This window comes from Babylonia areolata, chromosome 4, assembly GCF_041734735.1.
Source record: "Babylonia areolata isolate BAREFJ2019XMU chromosome 4, ASM4173473v1, whole genome shotgun sequence".
In the NCBI taxonomy this organism is placed as follows: Eukaryota; Metazoa; Mollusca; class Gastropoda; order Neogastropoda; family Buccinidae; genus Babylonia; species Babylonia areolata.
The window spans coordinates 9,467,310-9,489,661 of record NC_134879.1 but is presented as its reverse complement, the minus strand read 5'-3'; the positions used below and the strand labels follow the sequence as shown (position 1 = coordinate 9,489,661).

At 47.4% G+C, this 22,352-nt stretch overlaps 1 protein-coding gene across 3 annotated transcripts in view; it reads left to right on the top strand.

The window, feature by feature from the left end:
• The window catches only part of LOC143280833 (alpha-mannosidase 2x-like), a 68,530-nt gene extending 48,129 nt beyond the window's left edge, over nucleotides 1-20,401 (top strand). For all 3 annotated transcript variants that reach the window (XM_076585541.1, XM_076585540.1, XM_076585542.1), the window contains exons 3-7: nucleotides 6,264-6,531; nucleotides 11,865-12,084; nucleotides 13,083-13,440; nucleotides 17,542-17,821; nucleotides 18,122-20,401. In XM_076585541.1, coding sequence (XP_076441656.1) covers nucleotides 6,264-6,531; nucleotides 11,865-12,084; nucleotides 13,083-13,440; nucleotides 17,542-17,821; nucleotides 18,122-20,011 — 3,016 coding nt within the window. In that variant the 3' untranslated portion in view covers nucleotides 20,012-20,401. The remainder of the gene's footprint in view (nucleotides 1-6,263; nucleotides 6,532-11,864; nucleotides 12,085-13,082; nucleotides 13,441-17,541; nucleotides 17,822-18,121) is intronic.
• The last annotated feature ends 1,951 nt before the right edge of the window (nucleotides 20,402-22,352 follow it).

The window sequence follows — 22,352 nt, the reverse complement described above, 5'->3', positions numbered from 1 at the left end:
TTTATTTACAATATTCTAAAAGGAGAAGACTAAGAAGAAGAAGATATATAGGAGAAGAACTAAGAAGAAGAAGAAGACTAGAAGAGAACTAGTCTAAGAGAAGAAGACAACTAGGAGAAGAACTAAGAAGAAGAAGAAAAAGAGAAGAAGACTAGAAGAGAACTAGTCTAAGAGAAGACAATGAGAAGAAGACAGTGCAGCGATACGTAGCGAGGTGTCAGCTGTTGTGGGGACACACACGACACACTGCCCGCGACACAGCAAGAGAGAGAGAGCAGGCTCTGGTCAGATGACTGACCAGGTATGAAATGACCACTCATCATTCACTGTGCCAATTTATGCAAGTTTAGCGGACCGCAAAGTGCGTCACGTGTGCTTGCAAGCAGATCGTCACTAATCACGGAGAATCCGATGACAATTGTGTTTGTTTAAAGGTGTTCAGTGATAGATTTCTAAATGATTCCTGAACCGATTTACGTCGGATAAGTTGCAAAAGAAAGAGCTCAACGCCTACTTTATAATGAGTGTAAAATGAAGTGTTGATTATTCAAGATGAATTTATAATCTTAATTTAAGTCACCTGAACAGGGTCAGTTTTAACGAGCTCGTCGCTGAAAATTACAAACTGCGTTAAATCAGTTTCACGTAGGCTAACATAAATGGAACAGACTTAAAGATGGAACTGCGACGATTCTGCCAGTATATAATACTAGTAGTTTACTGATCTGACAAAAGAGCTATTAATTAAATACTGTGGAACAGAAACACAAGTTTGCTCTCAGCCAATGACGTATCGCGACGCGACACTGGTCGAGCAGTTAGCAGGTGGTCTGGCCAGGACAAAATGATGTAAGCAGAGTGACGTCACATATACTGTGTAAGGGTTAGGACGGAAAACGTCGTCTGCTCTGGCTTGTGCGTGAATAGTGTTGGAGCAAGCATAGCGCGCTTGGTCACACCTCCCCCCATCTTTTGAAAACCATCGTCCGCGATGGTTAATTTAAAGTAATTCTTGTGAGGAGACTTAGCTGAGCATCAAACAAGAATTATTGGGCAGGTAAGGGAGTTAATTTAGCTGATAACTGATAGCTAAGTGAATGTGAAATGACTGCAACATTCTTAGGAACAATACCCTACTTCTATATTCAAAGTGGCTTTAGCCAGTTTAAGTTAAGAGTTTGGACTTAGTCAAATGCATCCTAACTTAACTTTGAACAGTTTGATTTTGAGAAGGGGTCCCAATTAGGTAAATACACTATGAAGTTTGAAAGCATTCATTTGGGTGCCTATCAATCTATCTATCATATCACTGTCAGACATGCATGTAAACAAGCATACATGTAAATGATGTATAAAAGCATAGATTATAGCATGAATTACTGTAGCATGTTCATAGACATACTTTTTGCATTGCTAAGACCTTGTGACAAGCTAGATCACAGGTTAAATTAAGCAAGAAAAGAAATAAAATAACATGAAACATGAATTTGTGCAGAAATATCTGAAATGAAAACAAAATTAAAGCATGAACAGGAACATGAAAAACAAAATCAGCATTGCCTCAGTTCAGCAAGAATAAAAAAAAATGAAACATGAGTGTTTTTGCAGTGTCACTGTTCTGGCTGTTAAATGTTTGACATCAGTCTCCTCACATGCTCAGTGGTGGCCTGGATGCCAGTCGTGTGGATCGCCTAGGGGTGGGATCTGGTGTTAGTGGAGGTGGTTCTGTTACAGCTTGCCGGGTTGATGTCCTGGGTCTTGGCATGGGCCTGTCCAGCCACACACCACTGTCACTGTCAGTGTCAGTGTCAGTCACTTTGTCGCCCTGGTGGTGCAGTGGGACCAGGTGAGTTGGCGTGACTACAGGTGGTGGTTGTTGGCTGGACTTCTGCAATGCAGGGCTGACGACAGGTGGGGACACCTGTGGGACCACAGCGTCAGGTGTGGTGCTGTGGTGCCTCCGTCTGCGTCTGCGGTTTCTTGGTGCTGCTGCAGAGGAAGAAACTGACCTGGTTTCCAATGACTGGGTCTGGATGCAGGCAGGCTGGGTGGTGTTGCTGCTGGATGGGCCACTGGAGAAGTGTTGCTCCAGGTCATGGTACATGCCAGGCCAGTAGACCTGGGGTCGCAGCATCTCTGCAGCCTGCTGGAAGCCTTGGTGCCCCGTGCGGTATTGTATGGATGACAGGACCTGGGGGCGGAGCTTGCTGGGAAGCACTAGCTGCTCAGACGCCCCAAGCTTAGGGTCCATCACCCGTCGATGCAGGACACCCTTCCTGCAGATCAGTCTGTCATGCTGCTGGGTCAGCACATTGGTCTGCCAGTTGGAGCTGAGGGCTGGTGTGGCTGGCCATGCAGACAGGACTGGCCCAATGGTGGGGTCAGCAAGCTGAAGTGTGCGCAGCTCTTCTGGTGGCAGCTTGGGTCGCAAGTGCAGTTGGCTGGGGGGAGGTGTCTTGTTGGCAGTGACATGCTGTTTGTTGACCGCATGTGTGGTCAGTCGTCTCCCCTTAGATGTGGTTGGTTGTCTGTCTTCAGCCTTTGATTGCCTGTCCTCAATGTAGCGCCGCTTGTGCCGACACTGGTGCTCTGTGTGGCCAGACCTCTCACACCAGACACAGTGTGGAGGGTCTGGGGTGTGGTCAGTAGCACAGCCATGAGGATGGAGGGCTGGCCCTGGAGGATGTAGGCGTTGTGTTGGCATGGAGGACTGCAGCTGACATCGCAGGCTGGTGTTCTCAGCTGCGAGTGTGGCCAGCTGAGCTTCCAGGCGGACAACAGTGGTGTTGTCTACACCGGGGCAGATGTTGTAGGTGTGGCTGTCCTCCCGCAGCCATCGCAGGGCCTCCTTCTTTGCTGCCTCGAAGGTGGTGTCAGGGTGGTCACGGCTGAAACGCCTGACATCGCGCCTGAGTGCGGCTGGCTGAAGGCCTCTGGCGAAGGCGTCGCGGAGGATGGTCGCTGGCACCTGGATCACCCCATCTTCAGCCCTGTTGACCTTGGTCCACAGGTACCGAAGATGTGATGCGTAGTTGGTCACCGTCTCCTTGGGCTGCTGCTGCCTGTTGAAGAAGGTGGTGGCAAGCTCTGTGGCATCTCGCTGATCTCCCCAGTTCTCATCAAGAACCGCAAGGATCTTGGCTGGGGTGTCCACGTCAGTCGCTGGCAGCCTGACGATCTGCTGGTGACATCGGCCTGCAAGGGCTGATATCAGCCAGAGAGAGGCTGTTGCGTCATCCAGGGGCTGTAGCTGGAGAATCAGTCTGGCCTCACTGATGAAGTCGTCGACCTCACTGCTGCCTTCCTCACCGGATAGCGTCGGGAGTTTGGGCAGGAAGTCAGTTGAAGCCATCTTGATGTGGGCGACGTTTCTTGTTGTGGACTTGACGTACCTGCTGCACTGTCTTCTCTCTTCTCCTATGTTGACTATCCCTATGTGACTGTTAGTACAACCTCTTGTCCCTGTATGATCCTAGCTCACAGCGCCAAGTATGTAATAGAGGTACACTTGGTGGTAAAGGGCTGTGGTTTAGGGATGGATTGAATTTGGATAGAAAGAATTGAAACATTAAAGGGAATAATTTGGATCTATTTTGTGATGGATCAAAATCCTGTCGGCGACGCCACTTTTGTAGCCGTGTACCGAGTGGTTACTGAAGGGGGTACGGCACAAAAGACTTAACTAAATATGATTGAATGAATTAAAGGATAGACAAGATCCCACGCACAGGCCAGGAACATATAGAGGCCAGTCACAAATGGGTTTTTCTATTGTTTTATTTACAATATTCTAAAAGGAGAAGACTAAGAAGAAGAAGATATATAGGAGAAGAACTAAGAAGAAGAAGAAGACTAGAAGAGAACTAGTCTAAGAGAAGAAGACAACTAGGAGAAGAACTAAGAAGAAGAAGAAAAAGAGAAGAAGACTAGAAGAGAACTAGTCTAAGAGAAGACAATGAGAAGAAGACAGTGCAGCGATACGTAGCGAGGTGTCAGCTGTTGTGGGGACACACACGACACACTGCCCGCGACACAGCAAGAGAGAGAGAGCAGGCTCTGGTCAGATGACTGACCAGGTATGAAATGACCACTCATCATTCACTGTGCCAATTTATGCAAGTTTAGCGGACCGCAAAGTGCGTCACGAGTGCTTGCAAGCAGATCGTCACTAATCACGGAGAATCCGATGACAATTGTGTTTGTTTAAAGGTGTTCAGTGATAGATTTCTAAATGATTCCTGAACCGATTTACGTCGGATAAGTTGCAAAAGAAAGAGCTCAACGCCTACTTTATAATGAGTGTAAAATGAAGTGTTGATTATTCAAGATGAATTTATAATCTTAATTTAAGTCACCTGAACAGGGTCAGTTTTAACGAGCTCGTCGCTGAAAATTACAAACTGCGTTAAATCAGTTTCACGTAGGCTAACATAAATGGAACAGACTTAAAGATGGAACTGCGACGATTCTGCCAGTATATAATACTAGTAGTTTACTGATCTGACAAAAGAGCTATTAATTAAATACTGTGGAACAGAAACACAAGTTTGCTCTCAGCCAATGACGTATCGCGACGCGACACTGGTCGAGCAGTTAGCAGGTGGTCTGGCCAGGACAAAATGATGTAAGCAGAGTGACGTCACATATACTGTGCAAGGGTTAGGACGGAAAACGTCGTCTGCTCTGGCTTGTGCGTGAATAGTGTTGGAGCAAGCATAGCACGCTTGGTCACATATATATATATGTGTGTGTGTGTGTGTGTGTGTGTGTGTGTGTGTGTGTGTGTGCACCCATGAATTTATTTACGTCTGACTTGCGATAGGTATATATTTGCCTCTCATGTTCACATCTCAAGTCTGACATACCCCCCGGAAATCCTTCATTGATGAATGGACTGTTGAAGGAAAGGGAAAAGAAGAAGAAGAAGAAGAAGAACCCAAAACAGCAACCAAACCCCAGAAAACTTAACAATTGATCGCACTATCATCACCTCACACCTGTCCCCCCCACCCTCTACCCCACGGCCTCTATCACCAGTTCGGAAACGCCATTCACTATCATCCGATTCACACGGAACCCTCTCCCGCTGTCTGTCAGAAACAACAACAACAACAACAACAGCAACAACAACAACAACAACAACAAACACACACACACACACACACACACACACACACACACGCTAACATACAGACACACTCATAAACACACACACACGTACACACGCGCGCACAGATACATACAAACACACACACACACACACACACACACATGCAAGCACTGTGCACACGTAAACACCAATAACCGGTGGCATACTCGGAGGATTCCTTATGAATTTAATGTGTTCAATAATCAAAATTTGCAATGCGCGGTGTATTTGTCTTTTTGATCCCAACTTGCAACACTTTTACACACATATCTTTTTCTGTATTTCATGAAAGTTCATGTCCGTTTTTATTAGAATTGAGCCAGTTTATTAGCAACTGCCCATTTTAGAGCACAGTTATATGCTTAGCTTGTTGCGCTTTAATTTTCTCTCGTACAGCAGTGTTTCTTTGGATAGGGTTTGTTTCATTCAGGAGCACCTAATTTTCTGGTGTTCAGCTGCGTTGGTGTTGGCTTGCTTCAAACAGGAACACCTAACTTTCTGTTGTATAGCCGCGTTGGTCTGTCTTTCTTCGAATAGTCTGTTTCCAACAGGAACACCCAATTTTCTGTTGTATAGCCGCGTTGCTGTTTCTTTGAACAGAGTTTGTTTCAGAGAGGAACATCCGATTTTCTGTTGTGTAATTGCGTTGGTGTTTCTTTGAATAGTTTGCTTTAAACAGGAACACCCAGTTTTCTGTTGTGTTTCTTTGATTAGAGTTTGTTTCTTTGATTAGAGTTTGTTTCTGACAGGAACATCCAGTTTTCTGTGTAGCTGCGTTGGTGTTAGTTTCAAACAGGAATACCCAATTTTCTGTTGTACAGCAGCGTTTTTTAAATTTTATATATATTTTATTTAATTAAAAAAAAAAGTCTGTCACCAACAGAAACGTCTGATTTTCTGTTGCATAGCAGTGTTGGTGTTTCCAACAGGAGCGATAGAGTTTGTTTTCCCACAGGAACACTCAGTTTTATGTTGTATAGCTGCCTCGGTGTTTCTTTCAACAGAGCTTGTTTCCAACAAAGGAACAATAGAGTTTGTTTCCAACAGGAACACCCAAGTTTATGTTGTACAGCAGCGTTGGTGTTTCTTTGAAGAGAGTCTTGTCTCCCCACAGGAACACCAGCCCACCGGAGGCGGCGGGCCGGACCCCGAACCCCAAGGACGCGACGGACGACCTGGAGACCCTCAACGTCATCCTGATGCCCCACTCCCACGTGGACCCCGGCTGGCAGAAGACGACGAGCGAGTACTACACGGACCAGACCAAGCACATTCTGACCCACATGGTCAACAAGCTGACCCAGTACCCGGACCTCAGCTTTGTGTGGGCAGAGACCATCTACCTGGCGCTCTGGTGGAACGAGCTGGAAGACGCTGTCAAGGTGAGGGGTGTCGGGTGGGGGCAAGCGTCAGTGTAGAATACGTGTGTGTGTGTGTGTGTGTGTGTGTGTGTGTGTGTGTGTGTGTGTGTGTGTGTGTGTGCGCGCGCGCGCGCTTGTGGTGCTTGATAGTGGCAAATTGTAGGTTTCCGGTAATGCGCAACATTTTTTTTTGCCCATTGGTAATGATTAAAAACAAATTAAATGATGTTATTATATTTGCGTTCACGGGATTGCACTCTTCTAACTGATCTTTGTATATTCCTCTTTTGGTCATACGCACACATGCATGCGCGCACGCACACACTCACACACACGCAAGCAAGCATGCGTGCGCGCGCCCACAAACATACCCCCCCTCACACAAACATACTTATGGGATGCCTCCTCAGACGAGAAATATTTAAGAGCTTTCGAAATGCCATGGATAAAAACCCAACTTGTTCAAATAGAATAAAGATTAGATACGTATATTGAAAATGAAACCGGTATTTCTAAACTAGCACTAAACAATACTATTAATGATTTTACACAAATGATGAAATTTGCGGCTAATGTAAGTCTTAGGAAGAAAACAAACGTTCGTAAGCGCAAAAGAAAAAAACACATTAAAAATGGTTTGATAGTGAATGTTATGAACACAGGAAAGATCTTAGATCAATACTGAATGCCATAAATAGGCATCCATATAATAAATCCCTGTGCAAAAAATATTTTTCCAAACGTAAGATCTATAATATACTGTTAAGACGAAAGAAAAGAATGTACACAAATGATCTTGCGAATAAAATCAGCGACGTCCTTTATAAAGATCCGAACACCGCCTGGAAAACATTAAAAAGTTTACAAACTGCAGGCGAGAATGCCACACGCAAATATCAGTTGAATACATCCATATGGATTTCACATCTGGAAAAGCTCATTGGCAAAGAGGTGAATATAGAAGAAAAACAAAGGCAAAAAATCAGAAACGAACTTAAAAAGAGTCAAACAGATGAGGATCTGCTTTCAAATATCTCTATCTGTGTACATCTTTGTCTGCCCTCTGTGTCCCTCCTCTGTGTACATCTCTTTATCTGTCTGCCCTCTGTCTGTCCTTCTTTTGCGTCTCTATCTGTGTACACCCCTTCTTTTTTTTGGTTTAATTTGAGAGCTTATACAAGAACCCTTCACTTACCAATTGATACATATAGATCTCTCATTGTCCGTCCACGTCACATGACCCTTTTTTTTATCTCACGCACCCGCTCTGTTTTCCTCCTCCCCTACCCCCTCTTTCTCTTTCTGTCTCTGTGTCTGTCACACACACACACACACACACACACACACACACACACACACACACACACACACACACACACACACACACACACACACACACACACACACACACACACACACACACACTCTCTCTCTCTCTTTCTCTCTCTCTCTCTCTCTGTGTGTCTTTCTCTCTCTCCCTAGTCTGGCATCCTCATAACGAGAGTTATTTCCTCTATATATCCATATTTGTCTCCGCCCCTCCTCTGTATCGATGGACATCTTTGTCGGTCTGCCCCCCTGTCTCTGTCCCTCTTTTATGTCGATCTGAGTACATCTCTTTCTCTGTCTCTGTGCCCTCCCCCTCTCTCTGTCCCTCTTTTGTGCCTGAGTACATCTCTTTCTCTGTCTGCTCCCCCTCTCTCTGTCCCTCTTTTGTGCCTGAGTACATCTCTTTCTCTGTCTGCTCCCCCTCTCTCTGTCCCTCTTTTGTGTCTGAGTACATCTCTTTCTCTGTCTGCTCCCCTTCTCTCTGTCCCTCTTTTGTGCCTGAGTACATCTCTTTCTCTGTCTGCTCCCCTTCTCTCTGTCCCTCTTTTGTGCCTGAGTACATCTCTTTCTCTGTCTGCTCCCCCTCTCTCTGTCCCTCTTTTGTGTCTGAGAACATCTCTTTCTCTGTCTGCCCCCCCCCCCTCTCTCTGTCCCTCTTTTGTGCCTGAGTACATCTCTTTGTCTGCTCCCCTTCTCTCTGTCCCTCTTTTGTGTCTGAGTACATCTCTTTCTCTGTCTGCTCCCCCTCTCTCTGTCCCTCTTTTGTGTCTGAGTACATCTCTTTCTCTGTCTCTGTGCCTTCCCCCTCTCTCTGTCCCTCTTTTGTGTCTGAGTACATCTCTTTCTCTGTCTGCTCCCCCTCTCTCTGTCCCTCTTTTGTGTCTGAGTACATCTCTTTCTCTGTCTCTGTGCCTTCCCCCTCTCTCTGTCCCTCTTTTGTGTCTGAGTACATCTCTTTCTCTGTCTGCTCCCCCTCTCTCTGTCCCTCTTTTGTGTCTGAGTACATCTCTTTCTCTGTCTCTGTGCCTTCCCCCTCTCTCTGTCCCTCTTTTGTGTCTGAGTACATCTCTTTCTCTGTCTCTGTGCCTTCCCCCTCTCTCTGTCCCTCTTTTGTGCCTGAGTACATCTCTTTCTCTGTCTGCTCCCCTTCTCTCTGTCCCTCTTTTGTGTCTGAGTACATCTCTTTCTCTGTCTGCTCCCCCTCTCTCTGTCCCTCTTTTGTGTCTGAGTACATCTCTTTCTCTGTCTGCTCCCCTTCTCTCTGTCCCTCTTTTTTGTCTGAGTACATCTCTTTCTCTGTCTGCTCCCCTTCTCTCTGTCCCTCTTTTGTGTCTGAGTACATCTCTTTCTCTGTCTGCTCCCCCTCTCTCTGTCCCTCTTTTGTGTCTGAGTACATCTCTTTCTCTGTCTCTGTGCCTTCCCCCTCTCTCTGTCCCTCTTTTGTGTCTGAGTACATCTCTTTCTCTGTCTCTGTGCCTTCCCCCTCTCTCTGTCCCTCTTTTGTGCCTGAGTACATCTCTTTCTCTGTCTGCTCCCCCTCTCTCTGTCCCTCTTTTGTGTCTGAGTACATCTCTTTCTCTGTCTGCTCCCCCTCTCTCTGTCCCTCTTTTGTGTCTGAGTACATCTCTTTCTCTGTCTGCTCCCCTTCTCTCTGTCCCTCTTTTGTGTCTGAGTACATCTCTTTCTCTGTCTGCTCCCCCTCTCTCTGTCCCTCTTTTGTGTCTGAGTACATCTCTTTCTCTGTCTCTGTGCCTTCCCCCTCTCTCTGTCCCTCTTTTGTGTCTGAGTACATCTCTTTCTCTGTCTCTGTGCCTTCCCCCTCTCTCTGTCCCTCTTTTGTGTCTGAGTACATCTCTTTCTCTGTCTCTGTGCCTTCCCCCTCTCTCTGTCCCTCTTTTGTGCCTGAGTACATCTCTTTCTCTGTCTGCTCCCCTTCTCTCTGTCCCTCTTTTGTGTCTGAGTACATCTCTTTCTCTGTCTGCTCCCCCTCTCTCTGTCCCTCTTTTGTGTCTGAGTACATCTCTTTCTCTGTCTGCTCCCCTTCTCTCTGTCCCTCTTTTGTGTCTGAGTACATCTCTTTCTCTGTCTGCTCCCCCTCTCTCTGTCCCTCTTTTGTGTCTGAGTACATCTCTTTCTCTGTCTCTGTGCCTTCCCCCTCTCTCTGTCCCTCTTTTGTGCCTGAGTACATCTCTTTCTCTGTCTGCTCCCCCCTCTCTCTGTCCCTCTTTTGTGTCTGAGTACATCTCTTTCTCTGTCTCTGTGCCTTCCCCCTCTCTCTGTCCCTCTTTTGTGTCTGAGTACATCTCTTTCTCTGTCTGCTCCCCTTCTCTCTGTCCCTCTTTTGTGTCTGAGTACATCTCTTTCTCTGTCTCTGTGCCTTCCCCCTCTCTCTGTCCCTCTTTTGTGTCTGAGTACATCTCTTTCTCTGTCTGCTCCCCTTCTCTCTGTCCCTCTTTTGTGTCTGAGTACATCTCTTTCTCTGTCTGCTCCCCTTCTCTCTGTCCCTCTTTTGTGTATGAGTACATCTCTTTCTCTGTCTGCTCCCCTTCTCTCTGTCCCTCTTTTGTGTCTGAGTACATCTCTTTCTCTGTCTGCTCCCCTTCTCTCTGTCCCTCTTTTGTGTATGAGTACATCTCTTTCTCTGTCTGCTCCCCTTCTCTCTGTCCCTCTTTTGTGCCTGAGTACATCTCTTGCTCTGTCTGCTCCCCCTCTCTCTGTCCCTCTTTTGTGTCTGAGTACATCTCTTTCTCTCATTCTGTCTGTCCCCCCCCCCCTTCTCCGTCCCTCTTTTGTGTCTATATGAGTACATCTCTTTCTCTGTCTGTCTGCCTCCCCCCCCCCCTCTTCCCCTCTTTCCGTCCCTCTTTTGTGTCTAAGTTCATCTCTTTCTCTGTCTGTCTGCCATCTCTCTGTGTCCGCCCTCTGTGTCTCTGTCTGTGTACATCTCTTTCTCTGTCTGTCCTCTGTCTATGTCCCTCCTCTGTGTCTTTATATGTGTACACCCCTTTCTCTCTGTGTCTGCCCCCGCCCCCTCCCCCATCCCTGCTCTCTATTTCTGTCTTCGTGAGCCAAGCCAGCCATATGGCTGACGGTCTGGTTGATGACTTCAGGTCCACGTCAGACGGCTGATACGGCGTGGTCAGCTGGAGGTGGCCCTCTTCCTCTGTCTGTCCTCTCTCTCTGTCCCTCCTCAGTGTGTCAATCTGTATACATCTCTTTCTCTGTCTGCCCTCTGTCTGTGTCCCTCCTCAGTGTCTCTATCTGTGTACATCTCTTTCTCTGTCAGTCTGCCCTCTGTCTGTGTACATGTCTTTATCTGTCTGTCTGCCTCTGTCTTTGTCCCTCCTCTGTGTCTCTATCTGTGTAGATCTTTGTCTGCCCTCTGTGTCCCTCCTCTGTGTCTCTGTCTGTGTACATCTTTGTCTGCCCTCTGTGTCCCTCCTCTGTGTCTCTATCCGTGTACATCTTTGTCTGCCCTCTGTGTCCCTCCTCTGTGTCTCTATCCGTGTACATCTTTGTCTGCCTTCTGTGTCCCTCCTCTGTGTCTCTGTCTGTGTACATCTTTGTCTGCCCTCTGTGTCCCTCCTCTGTGTCTCTATCCGTGTACATCTTTGTCTGCCCTCTGTGTCCCTCCTCTGTGTCTCTATCCATGTACATCTTTGTCTGCCTTCTGTGTCCCTCCTCTGTGTCTCTATCCGTGTACATCTTTGTCTGCCTTCTGTGTCCCTCCTCTGTGTCTCTGTCTGTGTACATGTCTTTATCTGTCTGTCTGCCTCTGTCTTTGTCCCTCCTCTGTGTCTCTATCTGTGTAGATCTTTGTCTGCCCTCTGTGTCCCTCCTCTGTGTCTCTATCTGTGTACATCTCTTTATCTGTCTGTCTGCCCTCTGTCTGTGTCCCTCTTTTGCGTCTCTATCTGTGTACACCCCTTTCTCTGTCTGTCTGTCCACTTCCCCACTCTCTGTTTCTGTCTCCGTGATCCAGGCCAGCAGTAATGTATGGCAGACGGTGTGGTTGATGACTTCAGGTCCACGTCAGACGGCTGATTCGGCGTGGGCAGCTGGAGGTGGCCCTGGGAGGATGGGTGATGCCTGACGAGGCCTCCACCCACTACGTGTCGGTCATTGACCAGCTGATGGAGGGCCACCAGTGGTTGTGGGAGAACCTGAGGGTCAAGCCGGCCAACAGCTGGTCCATCGACCCCTTCGGCTACTCAGGCACCATGCCATACCTGTGGAAACTGGCTGGTGAGAGCTGATTTCCTTCTTCTTCTTCTTCTATTTCTCCTCCTCCTCCACCTCCTCCTTCATCCACCCGCTTGTACCATATCCAGTGTATAGAATGTATGTAAATGTTTACGAGTAACATCTCATCCATCGTATTGGTAACCTCTTTGTTTTCTCTGCGAGGACGCTTCCCCCCCCCCCTCTCCCCAAAAAGAAGAAGAAGAAGAAAAAAAAAAAAAAAAAAAGAAAAGCGATGGTTTTTCTCCTCCTGTCCTTGCTTCTTCTTCTCCCTCCTCTTCTCTTTCCCCTTCTCCTCGTCCTGCTTCTCCTCCTCCTCCTCCTCCATCCTACCCCCCCCCCTTTATCCATCCACTTGTACATCCAGTGTATAGAATGTATGTAATCACTATGTGTGCTAGTTTTTTTTATTTTTTATTGTTTACTAGTAACATTTCATCCATGGTGTTGGTAACCTCTTTATTTTCTCTGAGAGGACAACAACAACAACAACAAAAAAAGCATACAAAAAAAGCGATGCTTTTCGTGGCTGGCACAGCACGGTGGACAGCCTTCAGTGTCCAGACCACTTGGTCAGCTCTCCCTCTGGCCAGCAGTGGAGGAATTATCAACACCAGAGGCATGTTTCCAGGTTAAATGATTATCACTGGAACTTGTGCCAGTGCCAGTGCGTTTTCCTTTCCAGATTTTTCTTTCCTTTGCGCGTTCTTCGGGATCGACTTCCCACAATGTTTTTGGGCTTTGGTGGTGGTGTTGTGCGGCGGGTTGGGTTAAAACAGTATCGTTGATGCTACTACTACTGGAACTACTGCTGCTGCTGCTGCTGCTGCTGCTGCTGCTGATGATGATGATGGCGCTGCTGCTGTTACTACTACTATTACTACTTCTGACACATCAACAATATTAATCATGACAATCATAATTGCAATAATCATCAAAATGTCCTGCTGTATGGACAATTTACTTGCTAACCTCTCTCCCCTTCTACCACCCTCCCCCAGGAATGGACAACATGGTGATCCAGAGAGTGCACCAGGCGGTGAAGGCCTCCCTGATGTCGCAGCGGAGCCTGGAGTTCTACTGGCGGCAGTTCTGGGACGCCGAGGGCCGGGAGGACATCCTGTGCCACGTCAAGCCCTACATGCTCTACAGCATCAAGTTCTCCTGCGGGCCCAACAGGTTTGTCTGCCTGCTCTTCGACTTCCGGTCCATGCCGAGCGAGACGCAGGACGCCTATGCCCAGCCCATCACGGACCGCAACGTGGAGAAGTTCGCCGACTACCTGTACCGTCAGTTCCGGCAAAAGTCCTACTTCTTCAAGTACAACACCATCCTCGTGCCCATCGGGGACGACTTCAGGTGAGTAAGGGGGTGGGGGGTGGGGGTAGAGACACTAACACTGACACTGATTTTAATTGTGAAGGCCACCAACCCATACACAAAAGGGGAATGTCACATTAATATGTGGGACAGGGGAGAGAAGGGGAGTGGGAGAAGGTGGTCAGGGCCAAATAAACTTTCAGTGTTCATGGGTGTGTTTTTTTTTTCACGTTCACAGAAGTTCATGTAAACTCATGTCGTCTCGGAGAAGGTAATCAAAATGATCAATGGAAGCTCTGATAATCGTATTTACTTGAAGAACAGGGCATTTTTCAAACAGTTAAAAGAGATAAGAGAAATTTTGAAAAGAGGTTTTGTAAGGGCATAATGCAGTAAAACAAACTAAAAGTATTTCTGAAATTACGTACCCAGTCGACATGGCGGATTTATGTAGAAAAATTACATTGCAATTTTCCTGGGGGTGTGGGGGGTGGGAGAGCGAGAGCGAGCGTATATGTGTGCATGCCTGTGTTTGTTGTGCTGCGTATGTGTGTATATATGATTAATAAGTGTGTGTGTGTGTGTGTGTGTGTGTGTGTGTGTGTGTGGCTCTCACTGTCTTTGTCAGTACTCACGCCCACCCCATCTCTCTCGTTCGTTGTCTCAGTCTGTCTCCCTCCGTGTCTGTCTGACACACACTCTCTCCTTCCATCCTCCCTCTGTCTCTGTTACTCGATGTCCCTCCGTCTCTCCATCATTCTGTATGTCTGTCTGCCTCACTATCTTTCACTCGGTCTTCCTCCGTCTCTCCATCACACAGTCTGTCTGTCTCTGTCTCAGTCTCTCTGTCTCTGTCTCCCTCTCTGTCTCTGTCTCTGTCACACTTTCACTCGGTCTTCCTCCGTCTCTCCATCACTAAGCCTGTCTGTCTCAGTCTCTCTCTGTCTCTATCTCTCAGTCTGTCCCCCTCTTTGTCTCTCTTTGTCTGTTTGTCTGTCTGTCTGTCTCTCTGTCCACACACACCAACCAGCAGCACCCCCAGTGGAGTGACGTCACTCACCAAACGACCAGATTGTTGCAACTTGCAACCACCAGCACCATCTCAGGTTTTCACAACACATTTCAAACAATGGTGGCCTAGTGAAAGGCACCCGCGTAGGAAGCGAGAGAATCCAAGCGCACGGGATCGAACCCCACACTCGGCAGTATTTTCTCCCCCTCCTCTAGACCTTGAGTGGTGGTCTGGGCGCTAGTCATTCGGCTGAGACTATACACCGATGTCCTGTTTGTAGCATGCACTTAGCGCGCGTAAAAAAAAAGAACCCACGGCAACAAAAGGGTTGTCCCTGGCAAAAGAATAGGGAAATACACTTTGGTAGGAAAAGCAATACACATGCAGGCATAAAAAAGAATAAAGAAGAAAAAGGTGGCCTTGAACTATAGTGACGCGCTGTACCCGTGTAGAGCATCCGTAATATCACACATTGAAATCCGTTGTGACAAAGAGTAGTACAATGCAATGCAATTCTATACAATACAATACAATGCAATACAAATGCAGTGCAATGCTTTACAATACAATGCAACGCAATACAATACAGTACAGTGCGGTTGATGATTCAAAACATTTAATTGATTTAAAGAAGGAAAAAGCAACAGCGCGCATGGTTCACAAAATGTTCCTAACAAAGAAGAAAAAAAACTCCATAATGATCAAAAAAACAAAAAAACAAACGAAAGCAAGGAAAGGTTGATGACTGATGGTGGTTGGGATCAGCCCAGACAACCACATGTACATATCGTGTTTTGAAACTGTCAGGTTTCGAGAAAAAACAACAAAAAAAAAACAAAAAAACAAAAAACAAAAAAAACAACAACAACAACAAAAAAACACCCACCCCCTCACACACGCACACACAAACCCAAAACAAACTCGGCAGTAAATCAAAACCCACGCACTAAACTGTCAATAGTTAAGTCTGTTTGTCTCTCGTCCATGCTTTTCTGTCGGTTCCTTCGTTGGAAAAGTGAGACTGGATTGTTTACCACTGGTGTTTGCAAGATCGGTCTGAGTTTTCCGACATGATAGAGAGAGAGAGAGCGTCGAACGACGACAGTACTTGTTTACCACTGGTGTTTGCAAGATCGGTCTGAGTTTTTCCTCATGATAGAGAGAGCGTAGAATAACGATAATAACAACTTCATATATAGTGATGATGATGGTAATTATCGTGACAGTGATAGTGCCCATGATTCATCCGCATTGCCGTCGTCATTGTTATCGTCTTTGCTGTTGTTGTCATCATTCTTATTGTACCATTTGTGACTCTCTTGTGTAAACAAAGTTAGTCTATGTTTTAACCCGGTGTTCGGTTGTCTGTGTGTGTGTGTGTGTGTGTGTGTGTGTGTGTGTGTGTGTGTGTGTGTTTGTTTGTGTGTGTGTCCGTGTCCGTGTGTGTGTGTCCGCGGTAAACTTTAATATTGACATTTTCTCTGCACATACTTTGTCAGTTGACACCAAATTTGGCATAAGAATAGGAAAAATTCAGTTCTTTCCAGTCATCTTGTTTAAAACAATATTGTACCTCTGGGATGGGCACAAAAAAATAAAAAATGAAGCCTAATTATATGCAAACTGCATTTACTGTTATATTTATATTTTTTGTATTCTGTAAACTTGGCACTTTGATCTGATATTCTGACTCAACAACAAGAGCAGTCATTATTATCATTTTTTGCTCAAACAGGAACTTCTTTTGCTAAGCATGGAAGTTTTATTTATTTTGCAAACGTTTTGTTGCAGATAGTAAAAAAAGGAAATTACTCTGTAATTAATGCTAGGGGACTTAATTCGCTTTAAACTGATCTTTCTCATCTTAAACATTACATTTTGAAAATATACACAATACATAAAAAGCTTGGATTTTTTTTTCCGTGTATCACAAGTGAGCCTTGAAGGCCTTGCCTCTCTTGTTATAACTTATACTGAACTTAGACGATCTTCTACAAACTCAGACTATTCCACAGCACTTGGGCTGTTGGTGACGCAGCAGCCGAATGGTCAGTGTTGGACTCTGAATCTCAGAGTTCAAGGTTCCATCCCGAAATCGGCACCTGCTAGGTTAAAATGGAGTTTTTTTCCCATCCCCCACGTAAACATGTGTGGACCTCGGATACCTTAACCCCATTCGTCTGTATATAAATGCAAAAGATCAAACACGCACGTTAAAGATCCCGTAATCCATGTCAGTGTTTGGTAGGTTCTGGAAACGAGAACATATCCAGCATATACACACCCAGAATACGGCTTGTGGATGCCTAAACAGCGGGGTGAAAACGGTCATTCAGGAAAGAAAACAAACAAACAAACAAAAAAAAGAAAAAAGCAAAAAAAAATCAAAAAAAAAAAGCGCACTGACAGGTGTGAGTGATCGCGGAAGTTGCATCCCAAGAACGCAGGCAGGAATAACTTGACCTTTCACTTCTTTTCAGATTTCCTTTTCCCGCACGCAGCAAAGACAGCATGGGGCTGCACACTGGAATTGCATTCACACACACACGTCATCTTCCTGCAGAAAGTTAAGAAAAGGGAAATAATAATGAAGCTGTGACAGGAAAGGGGAAAAAAAAACAATTTGGAGCGTTGATTTGAACTGGCTGAAGAGACTTCACGATGGAATCGATGGCTGACGAGAACAGTCATGACAGACACTGAAGAACATTCATATACTTATTTCTATTATTTTCTGGTATGTTTTGAAGTCGGGAAATAACAGTTTTAGATGACTGCAGCCACCGCGACAGATTGATCAGTAGAATTGACTGTGTAATGGAAGAACAATATGGTAAAAACATGACTGCCTTGGCACCAGGTATGACAGAGAGGCGGTCCAATGTTGGTCATATTATGCAAGAACAGAGCATGTATACGTATGATAAACAACAAACAAACAAAAAACCGAACTCATTGCCGTATCCAGGTATGACTGACAGCTGGTCCCATGTTGGTCTTGTAATGGAAGAACAGAACATGAATATATGAAAAACAGCAACAAAAACCAAAAAAAAAAAAAACAACAAAAAAAAAACCCCAAAAAAACCTCACACCAAAAAACCGACCCCACTTATTACCGTGTCCAGGTATGACCACGAGATGGAGTGGGACCAGCAGTATGGCAACTACAGCCGCCTGATGACCTACATGAACGGCCGCAAGGACTGGAAGGTCAAGGTCAGGTTCGGCACCCTGAAGGACTACTTCCGGTTGACCCGGGAGGAGCAGCTGTCCAAGAAGTTTTCCGGCAAGGACACGGACTTCCCCGTCCTGTCCGGGGACTTCTTCCCCTACTCTGACCGGAACCTGGCCTACTGGACTGGCTTCTACTCCACCAGGCCCTTTGACAAGAGGTTCCAGAGAGAGGTGAGATGGGAGGATGGAGGGTGGGGGTTGGTATGATAGGCTTCTAATCCACCAGGCCCTTTGACGAGAGGTTCCAGACAGAAGTTGGTGGTGGGTGTGTGGGTGTGGTGGGATGGGGAGGGGAACTGTAGACAGGGTACTACTCTACCAGGACCTTTGACAAGAGCTTCCAGAGAGAGATGAGGTGGGAAGATAGGGGTTAGGGGTGTGATGGGATGGGGGCTTATGGCTGACGAGATAGTGATAATGACACACAACGCCGGAAGCTTGTGGGTGACGAGATGGTGATCACTCCCCCAGGTGCAGGGCATGATCCAGGCTGCCGACGTGGCGGTGACCTTGACCTACGCCCTGTACAAGGGCTGGCAGCGGCCGGTGCAGGAGAAGTTCTTCTTGTTGTCCTCCCTGATGCAGACGGCCCACCGGGCCCAGGCGCAGTTCCTGCACCACGACGCCATCACGGGCACCTCCCGGACCTTCGTGGTGGATGACCTGGAGGCCCAGCTGCTGGCGGCCTACCGGGCCTCCCAGGACGTGATGAAGATGGCGCTGCAGTGGCTGGTGACTCGGGGCCGGGTAGAAACGCCCCAGGTCATCCACCCTGTGACCATCCGCGCCCGCAACAACCAGCCCCCGAAGAAGCTGACGGTGAGCGTCGGGGAGGAAGGGGTGGTGGTGATGGTGTTCAATCCCCTGGCCCAGCACTCTACCGTGCCCGTGCACCTGCTGGTGGACACCCCCAGCCTCTACGTCAGGGACCATCGACGTCACATCCTGCCCGCGCAGCTCAGTCCCATCTGGGAGGACGAGGAGGTGGGGGTGAAGGGTGAAGTGTACGAGCTGGTCTTCGTGGCCGACCTGCCTCCCCTGGCCAGCGTGCCTTTCGCGCTGTTCCCCCAGACCTCCTCCTCCTCCTCCTTTTCCTCCACCCTCCATCCCGCCCGCCTGTCCGTCCACAACTCGGCCACCCTGGTGGTCCCGCCGCACACGCCCTTCCTGCAGGACAGGCCGGAGCCGGACAGGATGGAACCCATAGTCATTGACAACTCCAGGGTCAAGGTCAGGGTGGACCCCGCCACCGGGGAGGTGCTGGACATTGAGGACATGCGCACCGGGAACCGGACGGCCCTGCACATGGGGCTGCACCTGTACCGCTCGCAGGGCAGCGGGGCCTACATCTTCAGCCCCAAGAGCGGGTCGGAGCCCCTGATGAGCAACCGGCCGGTGGTGCGGGTGGTGGAGGGTCCGGTGGTGACGCAGCTGACGGTGGTGTACCAGCCCTACGTCACCCAGACCCTCTCCCTCTACCACCACCCGGTCCTGCTGGCCTCGGCCCTGCACGTGCAGCACGAGCTGAACATTGGTACGCTTAGCGACCGCGAGGTGATCCTGAGGATGAGGACGGACATGAAGGTGAAAGAGGCCCACTTCTTCACGGACCAGAACGGCATGCAGTACATCCAGCGGCCCATCAACCAGAACACGGCCGTGGAGGCCAACTACTACCCGGTCACCTCGGGTGCCTTTCTGGACGACGGGGAGCGGAGGGTGACCCTGCTTACAGCCCAGCCCCACGGCGCCAGCAGTCTGGAGCCGGGCTGGCTTGAGGTGATGCTGGACCGTCACCTGACCCAGGACGACAACCGGGGGCTCGGGGAGGGCGTGATGGACCTCAAGCCCGCCACCAGCGACTTCATCCTCCTCGTGGAGTCCAGACCCTCCCCCCTGAGGAAGGACCACCCGGGCAGGACGCCCTCCTACGCCTTCCCCTCCTTGCTGGCCCTGGCACTGTCGGACCGCCTCCAGCAGCCCCCGCAGGTTTTCTACAGCGCCGTCAACTCGGATGTGCTCTTCGCCGGCCTTCACCCGTTAAAGAAGGCCCTGCCCTGCGACCTGGCCCTGCTCAGCCTGCGGAGTCTGGCCACGGGCAACCTCAACTACAACGGCACCAGCCTGATCCTGCACCGGCGGGGCTATGACTGTGACTTCCCAGCCTCCCCGGGTATCCTGCAGTGCTCCACGCAGGGGGTCAACTTGACCTTTCGGGACCTCTTTCAGGGGCTGGGGCTGGGGGTCAAGGCTGTGCGCGAGACGTCGCTGACGCACCTGCACCACAAACGAATCCTGGACCCTGATTCCTCCATTCGCCTCCGGCCTATGAGGATAGGGGCCTACCACCTCGTCTTCTGAAACTCTCTGTGTGTGTGTGTGTGTGTGTGTGTGTGTGTGTGTGTGTGTGTAGATTCAAGTGTGCGTTTATGTGTGTATTAATGTTCTCGTAAATACTAGATTACTCGTGTGTGTACGCGCGCGCGTGCGTGCGTGCGTGCGTGTGTGTGTGTGTGTGTGCGTGTGTGTGTGTGTACTCTCTTTATTTTTCACATGTGTGTGTGTGTGTGTGCGTTACGTTTTTGATGTGATGCCATTTTTCACTCGCGCCGCAAAGAGACCCCATTGATCCCATTGAAAAAGACCGAAGAGATTCTTGATAGATTATATCTAATTATATGACATGTTATATTTGAGTATGATATGATTTGACTCAATTGAGAGCTGATGATGACTCGCAACTTTGACTTTTTGATTCCAGTAATGTTTTGTGCATTTTGTAAGCTCGCCTGTTGTGTTTCATTCATGTCATCAGTATAATCCAGCATATTGGTGCATTGAGGTACTCTTCATTCTTCATGTTTTGTTTTGAATTGAGACAATGGACCCTATTCAAACATTAAACCAGTTAGATTTGGTGAGACAAAAATTAAGGGTAACATTGATTTTGTGAAACGAACGTTGATGAGGCAGGTTGACTTCCAGCTCTGTGAATGTGTCCTTGAAACAGTGCTTATTTGTCCTCTGTTAATGCCTGTCTGTGAATGTGTGCTCGAAGCTGTTGTTGTATGTCCACTGTTAACTGGTTTACTAAGGTTGTCTCAGTTGCTGCTACAATCACAATGAAGACGATGAAGACAGAGTCATGCAGCCATTCTTTCTCCGTGAACTCCATCGCCAATTTTCATTTTTAGCCCGTCAGCAATTTTTTCAAGTTAATCGACATTAAGATAGAACTAAAGTAGAGGGAGTGGGAAGGGCGCTGTCTAAACTGCACTTTGTTGGGCATTTTTGTTGACTATCTATGCAGTTAATTCTTTTGTTGTTTAATAGGCAAATTACCAATGATGACTGTCCACATGGACAAGTCTGAAATCTTGATGAGCCAATACAACCGTGTATCATGAAACGAAGTCGAGGACCAAGGGAAACAACTCTTCCCACCTTTAGCTGACGATGGTTGTGACCCTGGCTCATTGTTCACACCACCACAGATCACTGGTCAGAAACAACGCGCCCAAACCGCTGATTTTGTTTTGTTTGGTATTTGTCATCAGGCAGTTGTCTAAAACAACTGTGGCTTAATTTCATAGTGATACTTCCACTAACGAAACCCTTTGAACGATACTTAGCCTACCTTTCAGTCGAAAACCCCAGCGACAGCATTTTCAGTTCAATATTGCCGTCAGACTCGAGTGACAATTATTTAGCTTGGAGTTTGGTGGGTGATTGTTACACATGATGTGGAGCAGCTGATTTATAACAAAAAATTAAAAAGCCAAAATATATGTGTCCTTATTCTGCCACTTGGCCCAAATCAACCCGTTTTGTCTTTTTGTGTTTTATGACTGAGTACAAAGGTTCCATGGCCCATAGCTCTGCCGTGTTTTGGTGCGTTGAAAAACGTGTCAAGGTCCAGGTTTTCTTTCACGGATATTACGGCTTGTTTCAGTTGATGGATGTTGAGGACCATGTTTTAAGTTATGGATGTTAATGCCCTTGGTTTAATCTATAAATGTTAAGGCCCCTGGTTTAATTGATGGCCTTACCCCTGATGGCTTCGGTCTGAATTGCTTGTACCACGCGTTGGTATCAGGGACAAGTGGGAGATTCATGAACACCGACTTATTTTTGCCAAGCGATCGGCTGCGTAGCCCCCTCAGGTGATTTGGATTTACTTTCTAGCGGAAATGTTTCGGGATATTTAGTTCTTTTTGTGTTATTTTTACTCATTTTTGTCGAACAGAACTCACATCGTCTGTATGTATGGTTGGCTGTGTGGTGCGTCCGTCCTGGCGTTTGGTGTGTCCCCCAAGGCTCGGTCCTTGGTCCCGTTCTGTTCACCCATTTTAAGCATCACCGTTCCCTGGTTTGACTAAATGACATACTGTTACATACCGTTAACCCGCAGATGACTGGAAATGGGGCAACGTCCACAGATTCAGACTGTGTTGCATGCGATGAAAAAACTGGGGCAGGGGTTAATTTGTGGACCGTTTCTTTGAAAACCTACCCTTCTTGAAGAGAAAAGAAAAGTTATCCTGACTATATATTTTTTTTAGGTTGGAGCCAATCTTACTGATTCAATTACTGATCAAACCGTACATTAAGAAAAAATATTATTATTATTATTTTTTACAAATCATCCAATCCTTTCAGTGTCCCATTTAATAATGAAATGCTGTCAGCAAGATATGGCAGA